The sequence below is a fragment of the Oikopleura dioica genome, chromosome 2 (assembly GCF_907165135.1).
Source record: "Oikopleura dioica chromosome 2, OKI2018_I68_1.0, whole genome shotgun sequence".
NCBI classification, from domain to species: domain Eukaryota; kingdom Metazoa; phylum Chordata; class Appendicularia; order Copelata; family Oikopleuridae; genus Oikopleura; species Oikopleura dioica.
The window spans coordinates 15,430,750-15,449,864 of NC_137292.1; the positions used below are offsets into that span (position 1 = coordinate 15,430,750).

Below are 19,115 nucleotides of genomic sequence, written 5' to 3' on the forward strand. Positions count from 1 at the left end.
CACTTGAATCAAACTAAGAGTTTTTAAAATAACTTCTTTCGCGATAAATCCATCAAGCTCAACTCCTTTCTCCGCCGAATCAACAGGACTGACGCCAGCTGGGAAAACGAACATGCTCTCTTCCGTCGACGATTTCCTCTTGCAGAGTTCTGGCAAAACATCTTTCGTGCAGTCGATTTTGAGAGCATAAGCATCCTGACCAAAACCGACGGAAAGTTGGTACTCGAATGGGATCTTCGGGTAATTAAATTCGCCATCAGCGTCGGACAAGATATAAACACAAGGTTTCTTGATGAAGTTGGGCAAAGAAACGATTCCATTCAGCGCTCGGACTCGATGGGAAACGCTTTTGACGCCAAAATCCACGAAATTCTCGACGGTCTTTGGGAGCGTGAACTTCTTTCCTCTTCTGACGAATTTTCCTCCGTGATAAATTTGGTATCGCTGCGCCCCTTGCTCAAAGACCATTACTGTTGGGTAGCCGGTGATGCCGATGTTCATGCAGGTTCTTCGATAATCTCGACAGCTGATTGCTCCAAGCTTGACGATTCCTTCCAGTTGAATCGCTGCTTCTCTCCAGGCGGGGGCCATGTCGTGACAATGAGAACATCGCTCCGAATAAAACTTGATCATCCAGACATCATCTGACGCCATCGCTGCCTGCAGCTCGACAGCATCAAACACATGTACTTCCTGGTCGTCATCGTAGAGTCCGAATTCTTCTTGGAAAAAGCTCCAGGATTCATAGCGATTTCCGCCGAATCCTTCTTCCAAACCTTTTTCGCCCCAACGATCGTACTTCTTTCTCGTTTCATCGTCTTTTAGAACCTAAAAGCAAAGTTTCGTGAAGTTTCAAATAAGCATCGCAGGGGGAGGTTCAAATAATTCTTATGATTCGGGTTTCTAGAGATTTCCTCGAAACACACCTTTCGTATCAATTCTCCTGACTATAATTAATTAATTATTATTGTCTGTAGTACAGACTCTGTACCTCGTAAATTTTATTCAGTTCCATGAATTTTTCATGCGCGTCCGGGTCGTCTGACTTGTCCGGGTGCATCGTAAGTGCCAGCTTCTTGAATGCCTTTCTGATCTCCTTGCTAGTCGCCGATTTATCCACGCCCAGTTTTTCATAATATTCAGAGTTGTTGACAGCACTCGTAAGCGCAACCAAGCCGAACAAAAACAGCAAGTTCTTCATTTTCTTTAGTAACGATTTCGAAATCCACACAGGCTCTCTGAAACACAAAATGTTACGCTTTTGTAGTCAAATTTCTGTAGCAAAAAAGCCAGAATAATCTCTATGAGTTGGCTCCAGGGCCACATTTTAGGCGTTAATTGATAGAAAAAAACCGAGAAATCTCAGTTTGCAAATTCGAATTGAAAAACCTAACGTTCCATCTACCGGTATTCGGTGCCACCGAATCGGTGGAGGGTAACTCGTAAGAATACGTGGCCTAATTTTAGAATCAAAAGAGGTACATTTTCGCCTTTCTCAAATTTCATAAAGGAAAGAACTGTTTTTTTTTTATTTTTAAAATAACTCTATAATTTTATTTATAATTTTTAAATCAGAAAAGATTAATTTTAAGTATTTTTTCTGAAACTTAGTATTTTGAAGTGAAAAGAGCGCTTTGAAGTATTCTAGCGTCGCGAAAGAGTCTCTCGTAAGCATGGCAGTCAAAGCTTTCCAGTTGAATAGAGAAAGTCGACTGGCGTGATTGGCTTGCGCGGGGGAGGGCGAAGCTCAACGCAAAAAGAGATGATCCGGACCCAGACAAGAGCATGTTCGCTTCTACATGAAGTTTTTTCAGAAAGAAACAATTAAAGAAGATATGATGGAATGAAATAGTTGGGACTTCAAGAGCCGAAAAGAAGCGTTGTCAATTCAAGAATTCATGATGATTATGAAGGTTTCCGTATTCAATTTGAACATCTATTCTGAGCGAAAATCCAAGATGAAAATCCCTGAAAGAAACGGCTTCAAAGAGCGCTAATCAGAGGACCAAACGGGGAATGAAGAACGTCCTCTTCTGCGCGCGTTTTTCTCGGTCCTCTACTTGGCCCATGCATAATGCATTCCCTCAGCTTTCTACGCCAATCGCCGCTAGTAGCTACGACCAATCCCTTTTTTTCTGAAACGCCAATACATGTATCTATCTCTTTCTGATCTTCCTTCCAACTCTCTTGTTTATTTACTATTTACAGAAGAGAAATCTGCTGATAATTTCAAAACTGTAATCGATTTCGTTAAGACAAACATGGCCTTGCCTGGAGTGGGCGTTTTTCCAGGCGAAAACCCGGAGTTTATTGTTCAGCACTTGAGAAAAGCAGGATTCCCAGTGAAGGCGGTATGGGCCCAGGTAAGTCCTCTTCAAAAAATCTCTCCTGAAATTTACGAAAATCGTCACGAAATTTCTTGACAGCAATTTGGCTGGGTCAGGTCTTAGCTCATCCGAGATCTTGATATTTTGGGAATCAATAATCCCTGGGAGTTATGTAAATTGAAATTTCCTTCCAGAAGACCCTTCCTGTTCAAAAATCGAAATTGACCTTTACCGACTCTTAGACGGAGAAACAAGCCATCGAAGTCAAAAAGAAGCTCAATCTCCCATACGTGACGACATCCATTCGGTATGTCAATGATTGAATTCATCGGTTTTCATGCGAATTTTCAGCGAGCTCGTCTTGCACACCGAAGTCGATTTGGTGATTATCGATTCTCCACCGCCGACTCATCAGCAGATTTGCGCGAATGCGCTCGGTGGGTAGTGATCTCCGCCCGAAGAGACCCTTTTCATCATTTCAGGCATCGGCAAGCATGTCCTGTGCACACTTCCCGGCGGTTTGAACATGCGCGACACTCGAAAAATGTTCGACGCGGCTTCTTACTATCCCCAGCTGCTCGCCGCCGCGCTGAATCCAGTCCGCTTCATTGAGCAAATCGTCAAGTTGAGGAATTTCATCAAATCGTCGGCCGGACAAGTCTACATGGTCGAGGCAAAGATGAAGTCAAAGGTACTTGAGCCGCTCGTTTGTTTATTTGAACTCTTTATCTTCAAATAGGCGCAGAGCAAAGAACACTGGAAGACGGATCATCGAATGGCCATGTTGGGTTGGAAAATTACCAAGAATCGAGAACAGTCGCTTTTTACACATTCTGAAGGAACAATTTTCCTATTAGAAATTGAAATAGTTCTGTCAGGGAGACAGGAGTGTCTTGCGCAAAGATTACAAAGATCAGATAAACACGAGTTGTTTTGATGCTTCCTTGCTCTCTATCGTGATTCTTGTTGATTCGGAATGTCGTAGATACTCGCCCGGTATATTTTGCAACCCAAGCGTCAAGGAGGCGGTGCTCTATCGTTGCTCGGAGGCTGTCTGATAGATATTGTATCCCACGTCATTGACGAATGTGCTACTCGAGCGATTGGGACGACGTCAAGGAGCCCGGCGAGGCCTTCTTGTGACTCATTCGCCACTTTTCAACTAACATTTCCCTCGGGTTTGATTTCAAATCAAGAGAGACCACCGCGCTAATTTGATCATTTTTAGGCACTCTCTGCTCTGGTACGATTGCGTTTTCGGAGATCTTCGAATTTGAGCTCGTCATAACTTGCTCACAGGGCGTATTTAGGAATGGGATTAGATTTGGCTTGTTGCTAATATTGCAATATATGTACGAAAATAGCTCAATAGAAGAAAGTGTGCACATGAATCCCGGTTCACAGACTAGATTCAAGCCTGAACATCACCTCAACTCCTGGCTATCTGTTGGAAAGCATGCATCCTCGAACAGAAAGTGTTATCGAGATCAGACCCGCCTCCCAAATGTGTGACGAATCAGCTGAAGATCATGCTGATCACACAAACGAGTCTGAGAATGCTGACTCGGTATCGCCCGAGAAGGACGTGAAGAATAATAAGACGGAAGAGACCAGCGGCGAGGCAGACGAGGAGGTGAAGAAAACCTTTGCTGAGAGCGGCGCGCAGACGATAGCGATTGAAACCCAAGATGCCGCCGCTGAAACGAGCAATGGGAATATTCAGCTTTTGTCTGATAGAGAGTCACTCGTCAAAATGGGCCTTCCCAAGTTGCTCGAGGCGGTGAAGGAAAGGGATGAAGGAATTTTAGTTAATGCTTCAGAGAAAGAAATCCTCAGATATTTATCATCTCCTCGAAAGGACTCATTCTTAACTGGCGGAATGGATTCGCGATCCTGGAATGAGACGTAAGTTGAGGAAACCTTCAGTGGAATGTGTGCTATAAAAAATCCTTCAGAGCGATCAACGACTCGCCCATTGGCAAGTTCTCTGATATTCTATACGTTCAAGGAGTGCTCGATGCTCTCCGACGTTCGGATAAATCCGGCGAGGTCGAAGGCGTTGAAATGGGCGACGAACTCAAACTCGAGCAGCTTCACTTCCAGGCCGAATTCGGAACCTACGTCGAGACCGTCGACCATCTTCAGATCTGAAAATATGACCATTAATCCTCTAACCCTCCATCATCCGAATAATACGAATTTCAAAGTAATGTTTACTCGTGCAATACCTTTTTTTCTTTCTGTAAGTTGCGCACCTCGGCCATTACTGATACGCCGTCGAATCGTGTAGTACCAGTAAAAGCCGGCGTCAGTTCAGCCATTCACAATTTATTCTAACTCAATTTCATTCATTTACCAGCAAGTCTTCTTTCTGTTCTTTACCAGCACTTCTTTCCGAATGATATCTATTCCTATTTAACTTCAATCCGTTCCTAATGTTCATAAATTCAGATGACGCGAAGATGACAACGTGGGAATGCTCGGTTTGCTGGCAAGTCATCGAGGAGCATAGAAAGGCCGATATCAGGAAGCACCGAATCTCCCACATCAGAGAAAATGACTGGGCAAAGCTAGAGTGAGCATTCCCTCTCATAAAATTGAAATCAAACGTACCTTTCTTCAGGAAATCTGTCTCTCGTAGCAAAACGCAACATTGGCTGAACGAGCAGACAGAACAGCCGACTGCTTTGACGACCTCAGCTCAAAACTCTGTCGGTGATTCTCCTTGTACTAGCTTTGAGTCTCCTGGAAGTAACTTCAGGTTGGTCATTCTTTCTTTCTCAATTTCAGCTGCTTCCCCGGTACCTTCAATTGACTCCTTCATCCATCTGGCGAGAATCACGGGGTCCGCCTACAAATCGTGGGGGAGAATGTCGCACCTTTAGTTTCCTAGAATCATATACAGTTTTACAGTGTGATTAGCTGGTATCTAGAGAATGAAGGATGAGCATGAGAATTTCTCAGAAAATAATAATAAAAGGCTGCCTAATTGGTCCAAATCTTCTTTTGAAACTCAGCCGTGAGCGGTGGATTTTATTAAAACTTTTTGGTAAGGAAAATTTTAGTGTGGACGAATCCTCGCCAGACAGAGCTCAAAAGAAGACCGGCTCAAAACTAGAATCCCCAGTTCCAACGCCAGAGAGTTCGAAACCTCGAAGATCCTTGTACAAATGCGATTTCTGCGATTTCAAGGGAAAACGCGACGGAATCGTCCGCCATGTCAAATTCGATCACAAGGAAAAGCTCGACAAGTGGCGGACAAAACAGTCGGATGTTCTGCACTTGCCATGTGATCAATGCGACCGATTCTTTGCTTCAATGGACGACCGCGACGCGCACTTCAAAATGAAGCACCTAAAACCCGAAAGCCTCATCAGAGGAACTCCCGGAGGAACGAAACGGCAAGCGTCAGAGATGAAGGACACGAGGAACATGTCGCCGGCTGATTCAGTCAGACTCTTCGTCCGAAAGAAGCTAGAAAAGCGTGATTCTCGTTCGAAATCAAAGACGAGAGAATCTCTGCTGAATTTGTGCAAAGAGTACACTTCTGGAACATCGGATTCGAATCCCAAAGAGGCGGAAGGTCAAAAAGTCGATGTGATTTTAACCTGCCCAAGCAGCAGAGCGGAAGCTTTCTTCTCTGGGCGCCTTTCATTTTGTCCCTATCATCCCTGCGAAGCGACTTTCAAGGAATGGTGTAGTTTTTCTTTATTTCTGACATTTATAAAGAATCTCCATTCTCACCACAAATAGACTTCGTTAGCCCTTGAAGCTCACGTGAGCAGAAAGCACAACGACAAGTGGGATCACTTCATGCGATCCCTTGACCGTCCATATCAGTGTCCCTCATGTTCGTGGCGATACTCCTCCTCTCAAAGTCTACGAGAACACCTTCGCAAATACAAGAAGATCTGTGCCTCATATAAACCTACCTCAGAATGCACCAGGTTATCTTTCTCTTCCTGACTTGTCTTATAGATTCATTCAGGGAGCTTCTTTTCGAAGAAAGTTCGCTCAAAGCTGGTGAAGAACTTGCCGAAAATCCAGCCGACCTTCGCCCCTACATCGTTGACGATTTGATAGATCGGAATCGACGACTCTGCCCTTTCAATGAACACTTCCATTGCCAATTTCGTTTCAGTTCAGAAGAAAAGCTCGCAGATCACATTCAAAAGTGGCATCCTACTCATTTCGCAACGGTAAAACAAGACTACAGACGGCCAATTAATTATTTTTAGTTCATGCGATGCATTGACCGGCCATTCATCTGTGAAACATGTGACTTTCGATTCCCTGATATTGACCAGCTTCGATTGCACAAGCAAATGCGTCAAGGTGTGTGTTCTTCCTACAGTCGTGATCTACACGATGTTTACATTCGGAAGCGTCCCCGATCCGACGACAACATGGAGTCTGACGACAACTACTCTGAATATGACCCCGATAAAATATTCGAAGATCCACTTCTGTTGGAAACTGCGAGTATCAAGGGAGAACCAGATCCTGTTCGAGATTCGGATGAATTCAAGGAAGAAGCAGAGCCTGTTGCTGAGCCTGAAAAAACCTCCCAACCGCTGCTGAAAATCAAAGTCAAGGTGAATTTTGAAGTGTCTCAAAGTTTATAACATATTTCAGACTTATTCCGAGATGATCCACTGCCCCTACTGCGAAGTGAGATACAATCTAGACGAAGACAGCCGAGCTCTGTACAAGCTGATTTTCCACGTTTCCGCTCATCACCCTCAACTAAACGCGGCTTTCCGGTAGACAAAAATTACCACAAAACAACTCCTTACTCTCAATCCTAGTCGCAAAAAGACAACCTTTCTTCCCTACCAATGCGATATCTGCCGCTTTTGCTTCGTCGACAGGGACCAGCTGGCCGAGCATGATTGCGAGAAGTCCCTTGATGTTCCGCAAATTATTGAAGTAATTTGCGAGCACTGTGGGGCGAGACTGTGCTCCGAGCCACGGTATTGCAAGGATATGATCGATACGCATATGAAGAATCGCCATCGCGATCGATATTTACAATTCAGAAGTAAAAGGTACCCGTGGTTTTATGACGAGCCTTCTGTATATTTGCAGTTAAACAAAGCCAGACTAAAACTCCTCGTCACAAAATGAATACCGCATTTTTAGATCGGAGTACTTTAATCTAAAGTGTCCTGGGTGTCTCTTCTATTTCTCCAGCGAGAAGGCCCTCGATCGGCATGAAGAAAACTGTCGGCACCCGACCAACCCGCCCTTACTTGATCCTGCAGAAGATACCCTTTGAAAGTTCAATCTTTCCCAGCCTATATTTATTTCTCCCTATTATCTACTACTATTTATTTTGATTAAGTTTAACTATCTTTGTTTCTAACTCTTAAAAGTTTTATTCGATTATGCAAAACAGAAACTCGTACGTTGCAGCGCACGTCTTACAAGGTAAAGATTCGCGAATTGAAAAAGTCTCGCCTACTTTACTTATGCCAACAATCTTAAATTGTAATTGCTCTTGCTTGTGACATTTGTCGACTTTGAAATCTGCGCTACTGATCCGTTACTCTATCTCTTTCCCCTTTCTATCCTTATTCTTTTTTTGATTTTCATTCCCAAAAAGTGTGGTGACATTTCTGGGCATATACATACTGAAGCAACTGTTGAATATAAATGAATCCTACTCACTCTTTGTTGTCTAGATAATCAAATGGCGGACGCAGGAGCGTTGCCTCCCGCTGCAGAAGCGGAGGGCGCGCCGAACGGCCAGCCCGAGCAGCAATCTACTTTCAAAATGCTCATGGGCACGGTCGGCAGAATGATGTTCTTCTGGATGATCATGAACTGGTTCAAAGGAGGCGGGCAGAATCAAACTGCGAACCAGCAAGCGGCTGCGCCGGGATCTCCAGCAGCCAAACCATCGACAAATTTATTCAAGCCGGCGATTGTTTACGACATGAGCGCATATCTTATCGAAACGAATAAAGTAGACTTTGAAGTACACGAACCTGTGTGGGAACTAAAAGAGCTGACTTTTGGCCTGTGGAACGAGGGCGAAACGCAGGATTCCATCTTTTACAAAGAACTCGAACTTGATTTGAACGCAGAATACGAACAACTGAGAAACAATGGATCACTCTTTCTTGTTAGCTACATTTATCCTTCGAAAACAAGTCCGAATCCGAAAGCTGAAAACTATGGCAAAAACTTTGTGACTTCGACGTCAAAGAGCATGACAAAGATCCGCAAGAAGAAATATCAAGAGACTGTGAACCTTCTCTCTGGAGGAACTGAACGTCAGGAAGACAAAGAAAAGTCTGGGACTACAGAGTGGCTTCCCCACTGGCACGGCAACCTGACGATATCACCCGTCTACGATCATACCGCTTGGCCACAGGGGAAAATTCCAGCGCCACTTGATAGATACATTCGTTTCAACAACAACGGCAACTATTATCCTGTTCTGTACTTGAACGACTGGTGGAATCTACAGGAAGATTACAAGCCGATTAATAAAACTGACGAGACACTCAAAGTTCACCTTTGCTTCCAGCCGCTCAGCTTGTTCAAGGTTCGGCGAGATTTATATTATTAAGAATCACCATTTTCTCTTTTAGTTCCAGCTCTATCTTTCTCAGTCATACAACGCGGAAATGTTTTCCATGATTCAAGACGCAGAGGAAGCTGAGGGAGATAAAGATGCGATGAAGGTAACTGACATCTGGTTAATCTTATGCTTAAATATCGGTTTTAGAAAATGATCCTTGAGACTCAACCTTGGCTCCTTGCTCTTACAGTCGCAGTTTCTATCTCGCACACTGTTTTCGAAATGCTTGGTAAGTTGAGTTTCAATGTAGCGTTTTGAATGATTTTTTTAGCGTTCAAAAACGATATCCAGTTCTGGAAGTCACGAGAAAACATTCAGGGACTCTCAATCAGAGCAGTTTTATTCAACTGTTTCTGTCAACTGATTGTCCTCCTTTATGTATGCGACAACGATACCAACTTTATGGTCAAAGTGTCGATCGGCGTCGGGCTCCTCATTGAGCTTTGGAAGGTCACGAAGGTATGCGAAGTTTTAAGGGACTCTACTGATTGTTATTTAGTGTATCATTGTTGAACGAGCTGCTCCCGGTGAGTCAAACTTCATGGGCTTCAAATTCAAGGAGAATCGATCAAGTGGCGATTCGGAAACATCTGAATATGACAAGCTAGCGTTCAAGTACCTTGGCATGGTTTGTTTCCCCCTCGCTGCTTGGTAACATACCATTCAATTTATCGTAAATGTTCATTCTTCTTTAGCTACATGGTCTACAGTCTATATTACAACGAGCATCGCGGTTGGTACAGCTTTGTTCTCCAGTCTGCATATGGCTTCCTTCTGACTTTCGGCTTTATTGCTATGACTCCTCAATTATTTATTAACTACAAGGTAAGTGGACCTCGCTTGCACTCTCTCATTCTACATTTTCATTCAGCTAAAATCAACGGCTCATTTGCCTTGGCGAATGATGACTTACAAAGCACTCAACACATTTATCGACGACCTCTTTGCCTTTGTTATTCAAATGCCCACTTTGTACAGAATCGGTAATGTCTCTAAAACCCAGTAGCCTAACTGACTGTAACAATCGTAGGTTGTCTCCGCGATGACGTTATCTTCTTGATTTATCTTTACCAGAAGTGGATCTACCCAACAGATATGAGCCGGCGAAACGAATTTGGAATAACTGGCGAGCAAGCTTCTGGTGATGCCAAACCCGAAGAAATCAAGGAAGAGAAGAAAGCTGCCATCGAAAACAAAGAGGAGTCAAGCCAGCCTGAAAAGACAGTTGAAGAGAAGAAGGACGACTAGCCAGTCTTCTTAGACCAATTTATCTAGAATTTTAATACTTCTTGCGTGTGCCATTCAACGCAACTCCATATCTTCCATGTGTGGCATTGAAAATCTGAAAATGCCATTAAAAACAATATTTGTAGAATAATTTTAAGTCCACCAACATGTAATTGTGCAATTATGCATTTCCTTCAATTATTTTGTTATAAGCGTCCGCTGCGTGTTACAGTATCAATCAGTAAAGTCGTATTACTGTAATACTAATAGACTGCCTTGATTACCTCAGACCTGAGACCTAATCGACCTTCATTTTTAGCAATTTTCACTCTTGGTTTTCGGGTGAAAAGTTGGATGGAAAGAAAGGTGGAATAAATGAGTTCCGCCCGGGTGGTCAAATCTATCAAGTATCCTATCGAAAACGCATTTGTCGAAAAACTCACGAAACAGAATACAACTGAGAGTAGCGCCGATTCTTTCCTCTCCAGACCAAGCAGAGGTACCTTCCGAATATCTTTGTCCTTTGTTATTGAGCTTTCTCGTAGTAATTTCTTCATCACAAAGTTCTGTCTGTTCTGATGATTTTCCCTGTCTGGCAGAGGAGATTTCCAGCTTTAAAAACGAGACCAGCTCCATAGAAGCTGGCCGAGTGAACAACAATTCCTACATTCAAATGGAAGGTTCGCCAGCCTTCCCACTCCAACCAAAGAATCCCAACGAATAGGGTCGCATCTTTGTTTTAATTATCAATCCATGCAAAATTCTAGTGGGACAATTTACGACCCCGAAAAAAGCCCAAGAAAGTGTAACATTTGAGTCTGAAACAACGCGCCAAACAACAAACATAAACCGGCCCGAAGATATCACACCTCGACGGTAAATTCCCTATTCAAACATTCACAAAACAAGCCATCTCATATTCACATTAGTAAAATACTCAAACAACAAGCTTCTATAATTTCATGCTTCAAAAAATGCCCACCAGAAAGGTTCTCATCTCTTTTTTCTTTCATTGCATCTATCTTTCATGTCTATATAATCCTTTTTGTGGTTACTAATGTACTAACATTACTAACAAACTTGCACAAAAATTACTAATTCGAATAAGAGAAACATAACGTAACAATGTCTTCAGCGTCAAACCAGGAACAGAGCTAGCAGAGGCTCTATCACGAATAGAGAACGCACAAACGAAGCCAGTTGCCTTTGCCGTGAGAGCAAATATTTTCTTTTACGGCGTTCCATGCGACGACTGTCCGGCCAGTGGGAATCAAGTTACTTTTGAAGGTTGATTTTGAACAATAGAATAAGATCAAATTTCCAATTTAGCTCGTGACTATATTCATATAAAGGAAAAATACTCAACAGACTGGTGGATTGGAAGATTAGTTCGCGAAGGCTGTGAGTTAGGCTTTGTCCCTTCTGCTGCCAAGTTGGAGCAAATACGAGCTGGCAAGGGGAAGAAGAACCCCCTCAGAGCCGGGTACTTGCCTCTTCTTTTATTCGTTCGTTTAACTGTTTTTCTAGCGCCGATGGTAATGAAAACGTCGGTCAAAAGAAAAAGGCTTTCTTCAGAAGAGGTCAATCACTTATCAACCCATACGATGTTGTCCCGAATTCGAGACCAATAGTGCTCGTTGGACCCAGCCTGAAGGGCTACGAAGTGACTGACATGATGCAAAAAGTTATCTTCGATTTCCTCAAGCGCCATTTTCAAGATAGGATACAGTAAGCATCACACTTTGTGACAAACAATTATCTACACTTATTTGTAGCATCACTCGCGTAACAGCTGATCTGTCGCTGTCAAAGAGACAGAATCCTGGCGTTGAACGACTCCAGCGAAAAATGCTTGACAAAAATCACCAGCGATGTACTCTTGCTGAAGGTTTGTTTTGCGCGTAGAGAAACGGGATGGTTATTTGTTTTGATTAGTTGAGCAAGAGATCGATCGAATATTTGAGCTTGCGTCTGGGCTCCAATTGTTGGTGCTGGACGCTGACGCAGCAAACCTTCCTTCGCAGCTTGCTAAAACATCGCTTGCACCGCTTATTGTATATTTAAAGGTAGCGAGTTTTCTGTCAAAAATGCCCTATCTCATCCCTTTAGGTAACAAACCAAGAAGTACTGCGTCGCTTGATCAAGTCGCGCGGCAAGACGCAATCGAAATTCATGAACACGCAAATGCTCGTTGCCGAAAAACTGGCAAACTGCTCTCCTGACAGCTTCGACGTTATTCTAGACGAGAATCAGCTCTCCGACGCTTGCGAACATCTCGGCGAATACTTGGAAGCATACTGGCGCGCCACCCATCCCCTCGAAAAATGACCCCCTCCCCGGTAATTTACAAACACCCGCTTATCTCTTTCTTTCTTCATTCTACCCCGATGTTTCATTCCTCCTCCTCAGTACTATTTAAATCCTCATCTGTGAATTTACCTATTCGCAATTTCGTTTTGAAAATATTCCGAATGATCAAATTACTGTCCTTCAAAATCGACAATGGCGACTGTTTTTTTACCTTCTCCAATACGTTCCTCCTCGTTATGTTTTCTTCAGCTCGACTATTTCTTCAATAAAAACTTATCCTTTGACATCAAAACGCAATAAAAACATTTCTTCTAAAAACGAATCTACTTCTGTCTGACTTCAAAAAGGCGAGCAGTTTAGGCTAGGAGAGATTAAATTCCTTAAAAATCGAAAAAAAATTGAATGATCACAAGATTATATGAGCAAAAAATGCAAGATACTCTCTCTCTCTCACACCTTTTCTGCCGGATTCATGATCTCAAATCTCAGCTTGCTCGTTTTCTATTCATTCTATTTTTGCATGCGTTCTTCTATGTTCTGATTTATTCAAAATATTTTGATTCTGTTGTATTTTTTCTTTTGCATATTGCTACTATTCCATTAATAACGAAATTCATTAAAAATTATCAATCGATCCTTTTTAAAATAAAACGTTTAGACTTATGACATCCATTATTGATTCAATCGTTGAGTCGGATGTTTCTGAAGCAAGCGATGTATCGGTAGAAAAACCAAAACTGAACCTTCGGGACATCGTGAATGCTCCCCCGTCAGATGTGAAAGAAGCGGAACCGTCAGTACCAGCGAAGAAACCTCGGAAAAAGAGAATTGTACGCACATTCATTTTTATTTCACATTTTCTGAAAGCGCCATTTTAGCCGCAAGAATTGAAGAATCTCCAAGACACAGAAGAGTACATGGAAGCGAGCCGGTCCGTAAAAGGTGATGTAAATTCCGAAAGAGGTCGACGACCCCCGCGCCGTGCCGCCGTAATCGCGCGAGAAAATGTCAACTTACTTCGGGGAAAAGAGCCAACGGCAGCAGAACTAAGAGAAAATCGCAGCTTTGAAAAGTCGCCTGATAGATCTTCCCCAGAGCCACAGGTTTATATTTTGCCCTCTTCCTTGATTTCAATTCTTTGTTAGGATTCTCTTCGCGATCAAATTATCTCAATCAACTCATCCGGCGAAGAATCGGAAGCTGAAGCCAAAGAGAAGCCAACGGAACGAAAAAAATCGCCGTCCCCACCTCCAGTTCAGCCAAAACCTCGACGTAAGGAGAAATTTCTAGAGTAAAAATAGATTCAACCGATTTTTAGCGCCTCCGCTCAAGAAAGCGCCAAGCCGCGAAAGTGCAATTCCAAAGCCTCCACAGCTAAAACGCCGTCCCGAGCCTCTTCCAAGCCCCGTCAAGTCCAAGATTCCCAACCTGAGTCCGACAATTTCCAAACTGCCCGATTTCAAGCCAAAGTTAAAAAGCCCGAAAATCGAAGGAGACAGCAAGAAACCAGAGCAGCCACAGCCAAAGAAAATGAAAGAAGAGAAAAAAGAGCAGCAGGAGAATGAATCGAGCGAAACTAAAAGCAAGAAAGTGAAGAAGGAAAAAGAGCTGGATCCACAAGACTTGAGCGAGATCAAGAAGAAGAATGAAGAGTACGAGATCGCTTTTCAGAAAGTCTCGAAGCTCTTCTACGATTGGATCGAACAACGGGCGAAGACGGCGTCGGAAAATGGAATCTCGACGGAAGCCAGTGCAACTTAACTCTTTTCATAAATTGCCAATCTCACAATCTCATAATTTCTGTGAAACAACAACCTAATCATTTTACTTTTCCAAAATAGCTAGATTCAAAAATCAGTAATATTTCCCAAATATTGATCAACTTTAAGTAGGGCCTTCACATTAGCAATTATCCTCTTAATTGCTCTCTTCCTTTACAACTTTTACTCCATTTTGAACATTAATTTTTAAAACTATTAGAGACGAAAAGACAACTGTACATTGTTAAATATTATATTTAAGTCCTCGCTTTTTGCGAAAAAATAAAGAAAAAAAAATTAAAAAGACTTGTTCAGCTTCTTGATTGTGAAATGAATAAGCTCGAATTCGCGCCGAAATCTGCGAAGGTTCTTGTGTCTGGATAAGAGTTAAAAATTGAGAAACATTCTTTATCGGCAGTTTAATCATCTCTTAATTTTGAATACCGCTGAAATGCCCCTTGCAGGAGAAAGAACTGACAATAGAAATTTCGCATATTGTAAGAACTTGGGGTGAAATTAAGTCGATCAAACTTCTGCCGGCGAAAAGAACTTCTTCGTCCAGATCCGCTGAAGTCGAGTATATTTGGCCAGGCAATGCGATGGAGTGCGTCAAGTTTCTCCACGAAAAAGACGTGAGAGCAGATCTCCAAATGCCGGAATCCACTTTTCAGCAAAGCATCTTTCTTCAAGCCACCTTGCTTCAGAACAAAAAACGAACAGTTTTCAATGATAAAGAATTGAAGAAACAATTGCTTTCTGAGGCAAAAACTGCAATCGCAAATGAACCGGATCTTGTTAATTTTGTGGCTCATTCTATTTCAGCTGAAAATCCACCAGGTATCTGTCTTTCGAATTCGTTGATCTTATTCGGTAGCATTCACTGGGAACACTATCTACGCGCTTCATGACATTCTAAAGGAAATTGAGCCGTTGAATATTTCTGATCTTGTCCACGACTTTGACCTCCCCGATCCTCCCGTGCCTGATGACCCTGTTGATACTTCTTCTATACCGCAAGTTTCTTTGTCCTCCTTGCCTCCAGACATTCGTCACTTGCTGACTCCTTCTAATACCCATCAAAGTACGCAGCGCGTGTTCGTTCAGAATCTCAAAGAATATTTAGCGTCGATTTATGAAAATGAGCTGGACGATAGAACTCAATATGCATTTGGTCGAGGAAAGAACACAACCAAGATCAGTACCAGGGATCTTCTCAAGCAACAAAAGCGTTAATCCTAAACTTCATTCCAATCCTTTTCACTGCCATGTAATTTATAATCTCTTCCTTGATTTCAATACTTTCATAAAACCGATTTCGAATGTCTATTTTTCAGACAATGGGACTCGGAAAGCTCTTTATAATATGGGGATTCACCTTTATGGGTGGCTATCACATGTATCGAATGTTTGTGGATCAGAAGTCAAAGATGACTTGGATGTGGGAAAAGCCACGGTATCATGAGATCAAACTAGCCGAAAGCGGTTCGCGTAATTCCTATGGATTATACTTCTACGGCGAGGGCCAGTACTTCAAAAATGAAATCGCAAAAGGCTTTCGCGATAGTGCAGCTTGGCCAGTTTTGTTTGTTCCTGGCTCTGGCGGCTCCTACAAACAGTGTCGCTCTATCGGTTCCGTGCTCTATAATAAATGGAAGAAAGCCAAGGAAGCTCCGTATTTTCACACGTACGCTATTGATTTAAAGGAAGAACTTACGGGCATCTACGGGGGACCCCTCGAAGATCATGTGAAATTCGTACGAAGTGCGATTCAAGAAATTCTCGAGTACTATCCCACTGATGCGAAATTAACAATTGTCGGACATTCGATGGGAGGTATGGTCGCTAAAGCCGTGGTAAATCAATTCGCCGATCGTGTCAACTTCTTGCTCACCCTCGGTAGTCCTCATGCGTATCCTGTGATTTCTGATAGGATTCTAAAGAGATTTACCGCGCAGCACTGGAATGAAAAGCTGAAAGTACCATGTCTCAGTGTTGTAGGAGGTCTTCGCGATGTACAAGTTCGATCAGCCCTTTCTTTCGACGAAGAATGTAAATTTATCAGAGGCGAATCTGTTCCTGGAACTTGGGTTTCTCAAGATCACCAAAGCTTGGTTTGGGATAATGGTCTTGTTCTTGCCACAGCGAGGAGTATTTATGACACTCGCAGATATCCAGAAGAAATTTCCCAAGTTCTGAATTATCATTGGGCTGAGAAGACGAATTCTAGTAATCAGTACTCACCTCCAGTATTTGCTGAATCAGACAGTCCCAATTCTGAAACAACTGATTTACGTCTAGCACAGGGATCTTACAAGCTACCGGAAGTCGAACAAGATGTACAGCTTATTGTGTATGGAGACATCCATCGAGTCCAAGTCGAGAAAGAACTATCAAATTCATTCATGATCAGCGAAAAAGAGTTCTTCACTCAAACATCTATCACTCCTGATTCCAATGGATTCATTCAAACAAGTGGGGATGTTTCTCGAGCAGTTATTGCTTCAAATGACGTAGTCGTCGTGCCATATGTTATCAGTGGATTATTCAAGTGGATTCCAGGCATGAGCACAAAGACTATCGAGCTGAAAGGACCTTCGATCGTGGAACTTGAAGGGTTACTGATGACTTATCAAGTATTTGACATTTCTACAGGTATAAGAATGCTCCTATCGCAACTTTATTTTTTTATTAGATCGTGACTCTCATCTCATCGTTCGCGAAAATGGCAAAGCCTCTATCATTGGAAGAAATAATCTGACAGTTTCGTTGACTCGAGCAACGAAGGAAAGCACAACTCAGGGAGGGATTTTTATAATTTTTCCTCTTACTGACTGGAATTGTATGAATCCAAACACAGGTTATCGTGCTTCCAGCTATTGGTGAAGATGAAAACATGAAAATGACACTCAATGTCAATATTTTCGCCGTCTTCGACATTCTATTCAGAGAATACTGGTCTGTGATAGGAATGTCTTTCAAAAAGATTCCCTTTTGGGACAATTAAAAAGAGTAGTAAAATTTCCTGTTTCACGAAAATGTCTGTCATTCAAAGACTCAATACTCAGTTTCTTTTATTGTCGTTCAAGCAGCCTTCGTGGCGGCGTCAATCGTCCGAGGAAAGCAGGCGACCTGGGTTTTCTGGGAAGTGCTTTCATTCGTCTCCAAGCCGTATTATATCTGTCCGCTTCTTTCAATCTGCCACGGAGCCTTTACTAAATCCTGGCTCGAGTGGCTAGTTCCAGCAAAGGTTAGTTTTAAAACATTGTTATAAATTACTCAATTTGATAAGCAAAAGGCTCCTAGAGTGCATTAAAAACGCCTGCAGGTCTATAAACTTGCTTATAATCCTGTCGGGCGCCGCTTTTTGAAGTAGATTCTCGACTTTGATGTTTTATTCAGGACAGTAAATTTGCGCCAGACTCTGAGGTTCTTGACTCTCGGGAGCTCTTTCATCCGATCGTTTGCATAATTTGCTTTCTATTTGCCGGAGTCTTTCTTGAGACGCTTGCATTCTGCGTTTATGCTCTCCTCCGTCTGACGGCGCTTCTTTTCGGCAGATTCCTCGACCTCTTTCAAATGCTGTTTAGCGTCAAACTTCTCATTTTGGTGAGTTTCATTTATCACCTCCCGTCTAACAAAAATTTAGGCGTGCTCGGCGATCCTTGTCAAAACTAACGGTGCAAGTGCTCTTTTGCCGATTATACTTGCATCTTTCATTGATCTCGCTTATTTAGGGATCCCATATAATATATTTTATAATTTAACCCTTTAGGCGAACGTGGCGTTTTTAAACGCCACGGGATCTTTGGCGGACCATTTCTCTGTGAATTTCTTAATGAATTCATAAAATTTTCACTTTTCTGAAAAAATTGGACATTTTTCTACATAATGGTCACTTCAAAATAAAATTAACGCAAGAAAAACTTCTTCAAAAATCAAAAAGAAAAAGTCCGATTCGCCTAAAATAGGCTTACTCACGCGCTTTTCCCTTCAGAAAGGGAAAGGAGAGGGAGAGCGCGCTTCGCTTCCCTGTTTTTCGGTCTAACTTTGATGAACATTTACAGATATTTAGGACTAATGAATAGAGATAAAATTGACATCTTTAGACGGCCCAAACGATTTTCTAAGTATCAGTCATTTTAGAATCAGAGAAATTAACAGAGAAATACTTGAAAAAAGGGAAAAACTTCGTGGCGTTTGAAAACGCCACGCGGCTGCCAACCCATAGAGCCAGGCTTGCGCCCAAAGGGTTAAACGCCCAAAATGTAGGATCCCATCTTCAGCAAATACGGAAAAGCGGTAACGCAAAACCTAAAGAACGAGATACCTTCTGGGTCGATTTCATCGTCCTCCTATGCTTGCTGCTAGAATTTGCCCTGCTTCTACCTTCATTTATTTTCTGGATTCATCGCAGCGTTCAGATGGATTCCTATGAGCCGATTCCATTCACCGAAGATCCAGGAGTCATTCCTGGTCTCATAATAACAATTCAATACCCATTCGATTTGGCTGCACTAGAATTGTCTTTTCCAAGGTCGAGTTCGTCAAATTAAATGAATCCGATTCCCCTATTGAATGGTTTACGAACTTATGAATAGAAAAAATGCTGCTTTGATTCTAGCTGTTTACTCTGGAATGTACTGTCTCGTCAACATTCATCGATTGACCTTTGTACTTCCGATTCTGATCATTCTCCTGCGATCAGCGTCCTTTTCAACTGCCGAATCAGAAGTTGACGCTTCTGAAAAGAAAAATGATTAAAACACCTAACTTCTTCAATTCCTTCTTTAGACATTCAATTATCTGTACATAAAAATCGCCAATATCTGATGCTGATTCCGAGTCTATTTTTGTAGCGAATAAATACCACTATTCTGATTCAAAATGAACCAGCTGCTTGCT

At 42.4% G+C, this 19,115-nt stretch overlaps 9 protein-coding genes across 9 annotated transcripts in view; 8 read left to right on the forward strand and 1 right to left on the reverse strand.

Moving 5' to 3' along the window:
- Nucleotides 1-19,115, reverse strand: part of LOC145698480 (endoplasmic reticulum disulfide reductase DNAJC10-like) — a 54,685-nt gene that overhangs the window by 2,176 nt on the left and 33,394 nt on the right. Inside the window, exons 2-3 of the mRNA XM_081775683.1 lie at nt 992-1,238; nt 4-828 (exon numbers count right to left, since the gene is read on the reverse strand). Of these exons, the coding sequence (XP_081631809.1) occupies nt 4-828; nt 992-1,201 (1,035 nt within the window). The 5' untranslated portion in view covers nt 1,202-1,238. The remainder of the gene's footprint in view (nt 1-3; nt 829-991; nt 1,239-19,115) is intronic.
- Nucleotides 2,239-3,279, forward strand: LOC145696267 (glucose-fructose oxidoreductase domain-containing protein 1-like). The gene is made up of 5 exons (XM_081773268.1): nt 2,239-2,363; nt 2,570-2,634; nt 2,679-2,764; nt 2,810-3,018; nt 3,067-3,279. The coding sequence occupies exons 1-5, from the start codon at nt 2,262-2,264 to the stop codon at nt 3,262-3,264; spliced, it is 660 nt and encodes a 219-aa protein (XP_081629394.1). The 5' UTR covers nt 2,239-2,261; the 3' UTR covers nt 3,265-3,279.
- Nucleotides 3,546-4,745, forward strand: LOC145696269 (uncharacterized). The gene is made up of 3 exons (XM_081773271.1): nt 3,546-3,635; nt 3,730-4,232; nt 4,283-4,745. The coding sequence occupies exons 2-3, from the start codon at nt 3,784-3,786 to the stop codon at nt 4,476-4,478; spliced, it is 645 nt and encodes a 214-aa protein (XP_081629397.1). The 5' UTR covers nt 3,546-3,635; nt 3,730-3,783; the 3' UTR covers nt 4,479-4,745.
- LOC145696258 (uncharacterized) lies at nt 4,782-7,983 on the forward strand. The gene is made up of 9 exons (XM_081773257.1): nt 4,782-4,902; nt 4,951-5,088; nt 5,393-6,027; nt 6,091-6,274; nt 6,316-6,526; nt 6,566-6,922; nt 6,963-7,090; nt 7,136-7,375; nt 7,470-7,983. Exons 1-9 carry the CDS (start codon nt 4,790-4,792, stop codon nt 7,603-7,605), a joined length of 2,142 nt encoding a protein of 713 aa, XP_081629383.1. The 5' UTR covers nt 4,782-4,789; the 3' UTR covers nt 7,606-7,983.
- Nucleotides 8,007-10,433, forward strand: LOC145696260 (putative lipid scramblase CLPTM1). The gene is made up of 8 exons (XM_081773261.1): nt 8,007-8,880; nt 8,927-9,019; nt 9,064-9,145; nt 9,188-9,375; nt 9,416-9,567; nt 9,612-9,741; nt 9,788-9,899; nt 9,947-10,433. Exons 1-8 carry the CDS (start codon nt 8,020-8,022, stop codon nt 10,162-10,164), a joined length of 1,836 nt encoding a protein of 611 aa, XP_081629387.1. The 5' UTR covers nt 8,007-8,019; the 3' UTR covers nt 10,165-10,433.
- Nucleotides 10,519-12,473, forward strand: LOC145698481 (voltage-dependent L-type calcium channel subunit beta-3-like). Its single transcript, XM_081775684.1, has 9 exons — nt 10,519-10,642; nt 10,689-10,823; nt 10,911-11,019; nt 11,279-11,430; nt 11,473-11,626; nt 11,671-11,871; nt 11,919-12,031; nt 12,079-12,209; nt 12,253-12,473. The coding sequence occupies exons 1-9, from the start codon at nt 10,519-10,521 to the stop codon at nt 12,469-12,471; spliced, it is 1,338 nt and encodes a 445-aa protein (XP_081631810.1). The 3' UTR covers nt 12,472-12,473.
- Nucleotides 13,116-14,475, forward strand: LOC145697460 (uncharacterized). The gene is made up of 4 exons (XM_081774668.1): nt 13,116-13,283; nt 13,332-13,556; nt 13,599-13,725; nt 13,772-14,475. Exons 1-4 carry the CDS (start codon nt 13,116-13,118, stop codon nt 14,212-14,214), a joined length of 963 nt encoding a protein of 320 aa, XP_081630794.1. The 3' UTR covers nt 14,215-14,475.
- Nucleotides 14,532-15,509, forward strand: LOC145697138 (uncharacterized). The gene is made up of 3 exons (XM_081774296.1): nt 14,532-15,050; nt 15,088-15,294; nt 15,337-15,509. The coding sequence occupies exons 1-3, from the start codon at nt 14,813-14,815 to the stop codon at nt 15,444-15,446; spliced, it is 555 nt and encodes a 184-aa protein (XP_081630422.1). The 5' UTR covers nt 14,532-14,812; the 3' UTR covers nt 15,447-15,509.
- Nucleotides 15,529-19,091, forward strand: LOC145697139 (uncharacterized). The gene is made up of 8 exons (XM_081774297.1): nt 15,529-16,865; nt 16,906-17,009; nt 17,068-17,177; nt 17,277-17,460; nt 17,613-17,819; nt 17,860-17,943; nt 18,497-18,747; nt 18,812-19,091. The coding sequence occupies exons 1-8, from the start codon at nt 15,533-15,535 to the stop codon at nt 18,972-18,974; spliced, it is 2,436 nt and encodes an 811-aa protein (XP_081630423.1). The 5' UTR covers nt 15,529-15,532; the 3' UTR covers nt 18,975-19,091.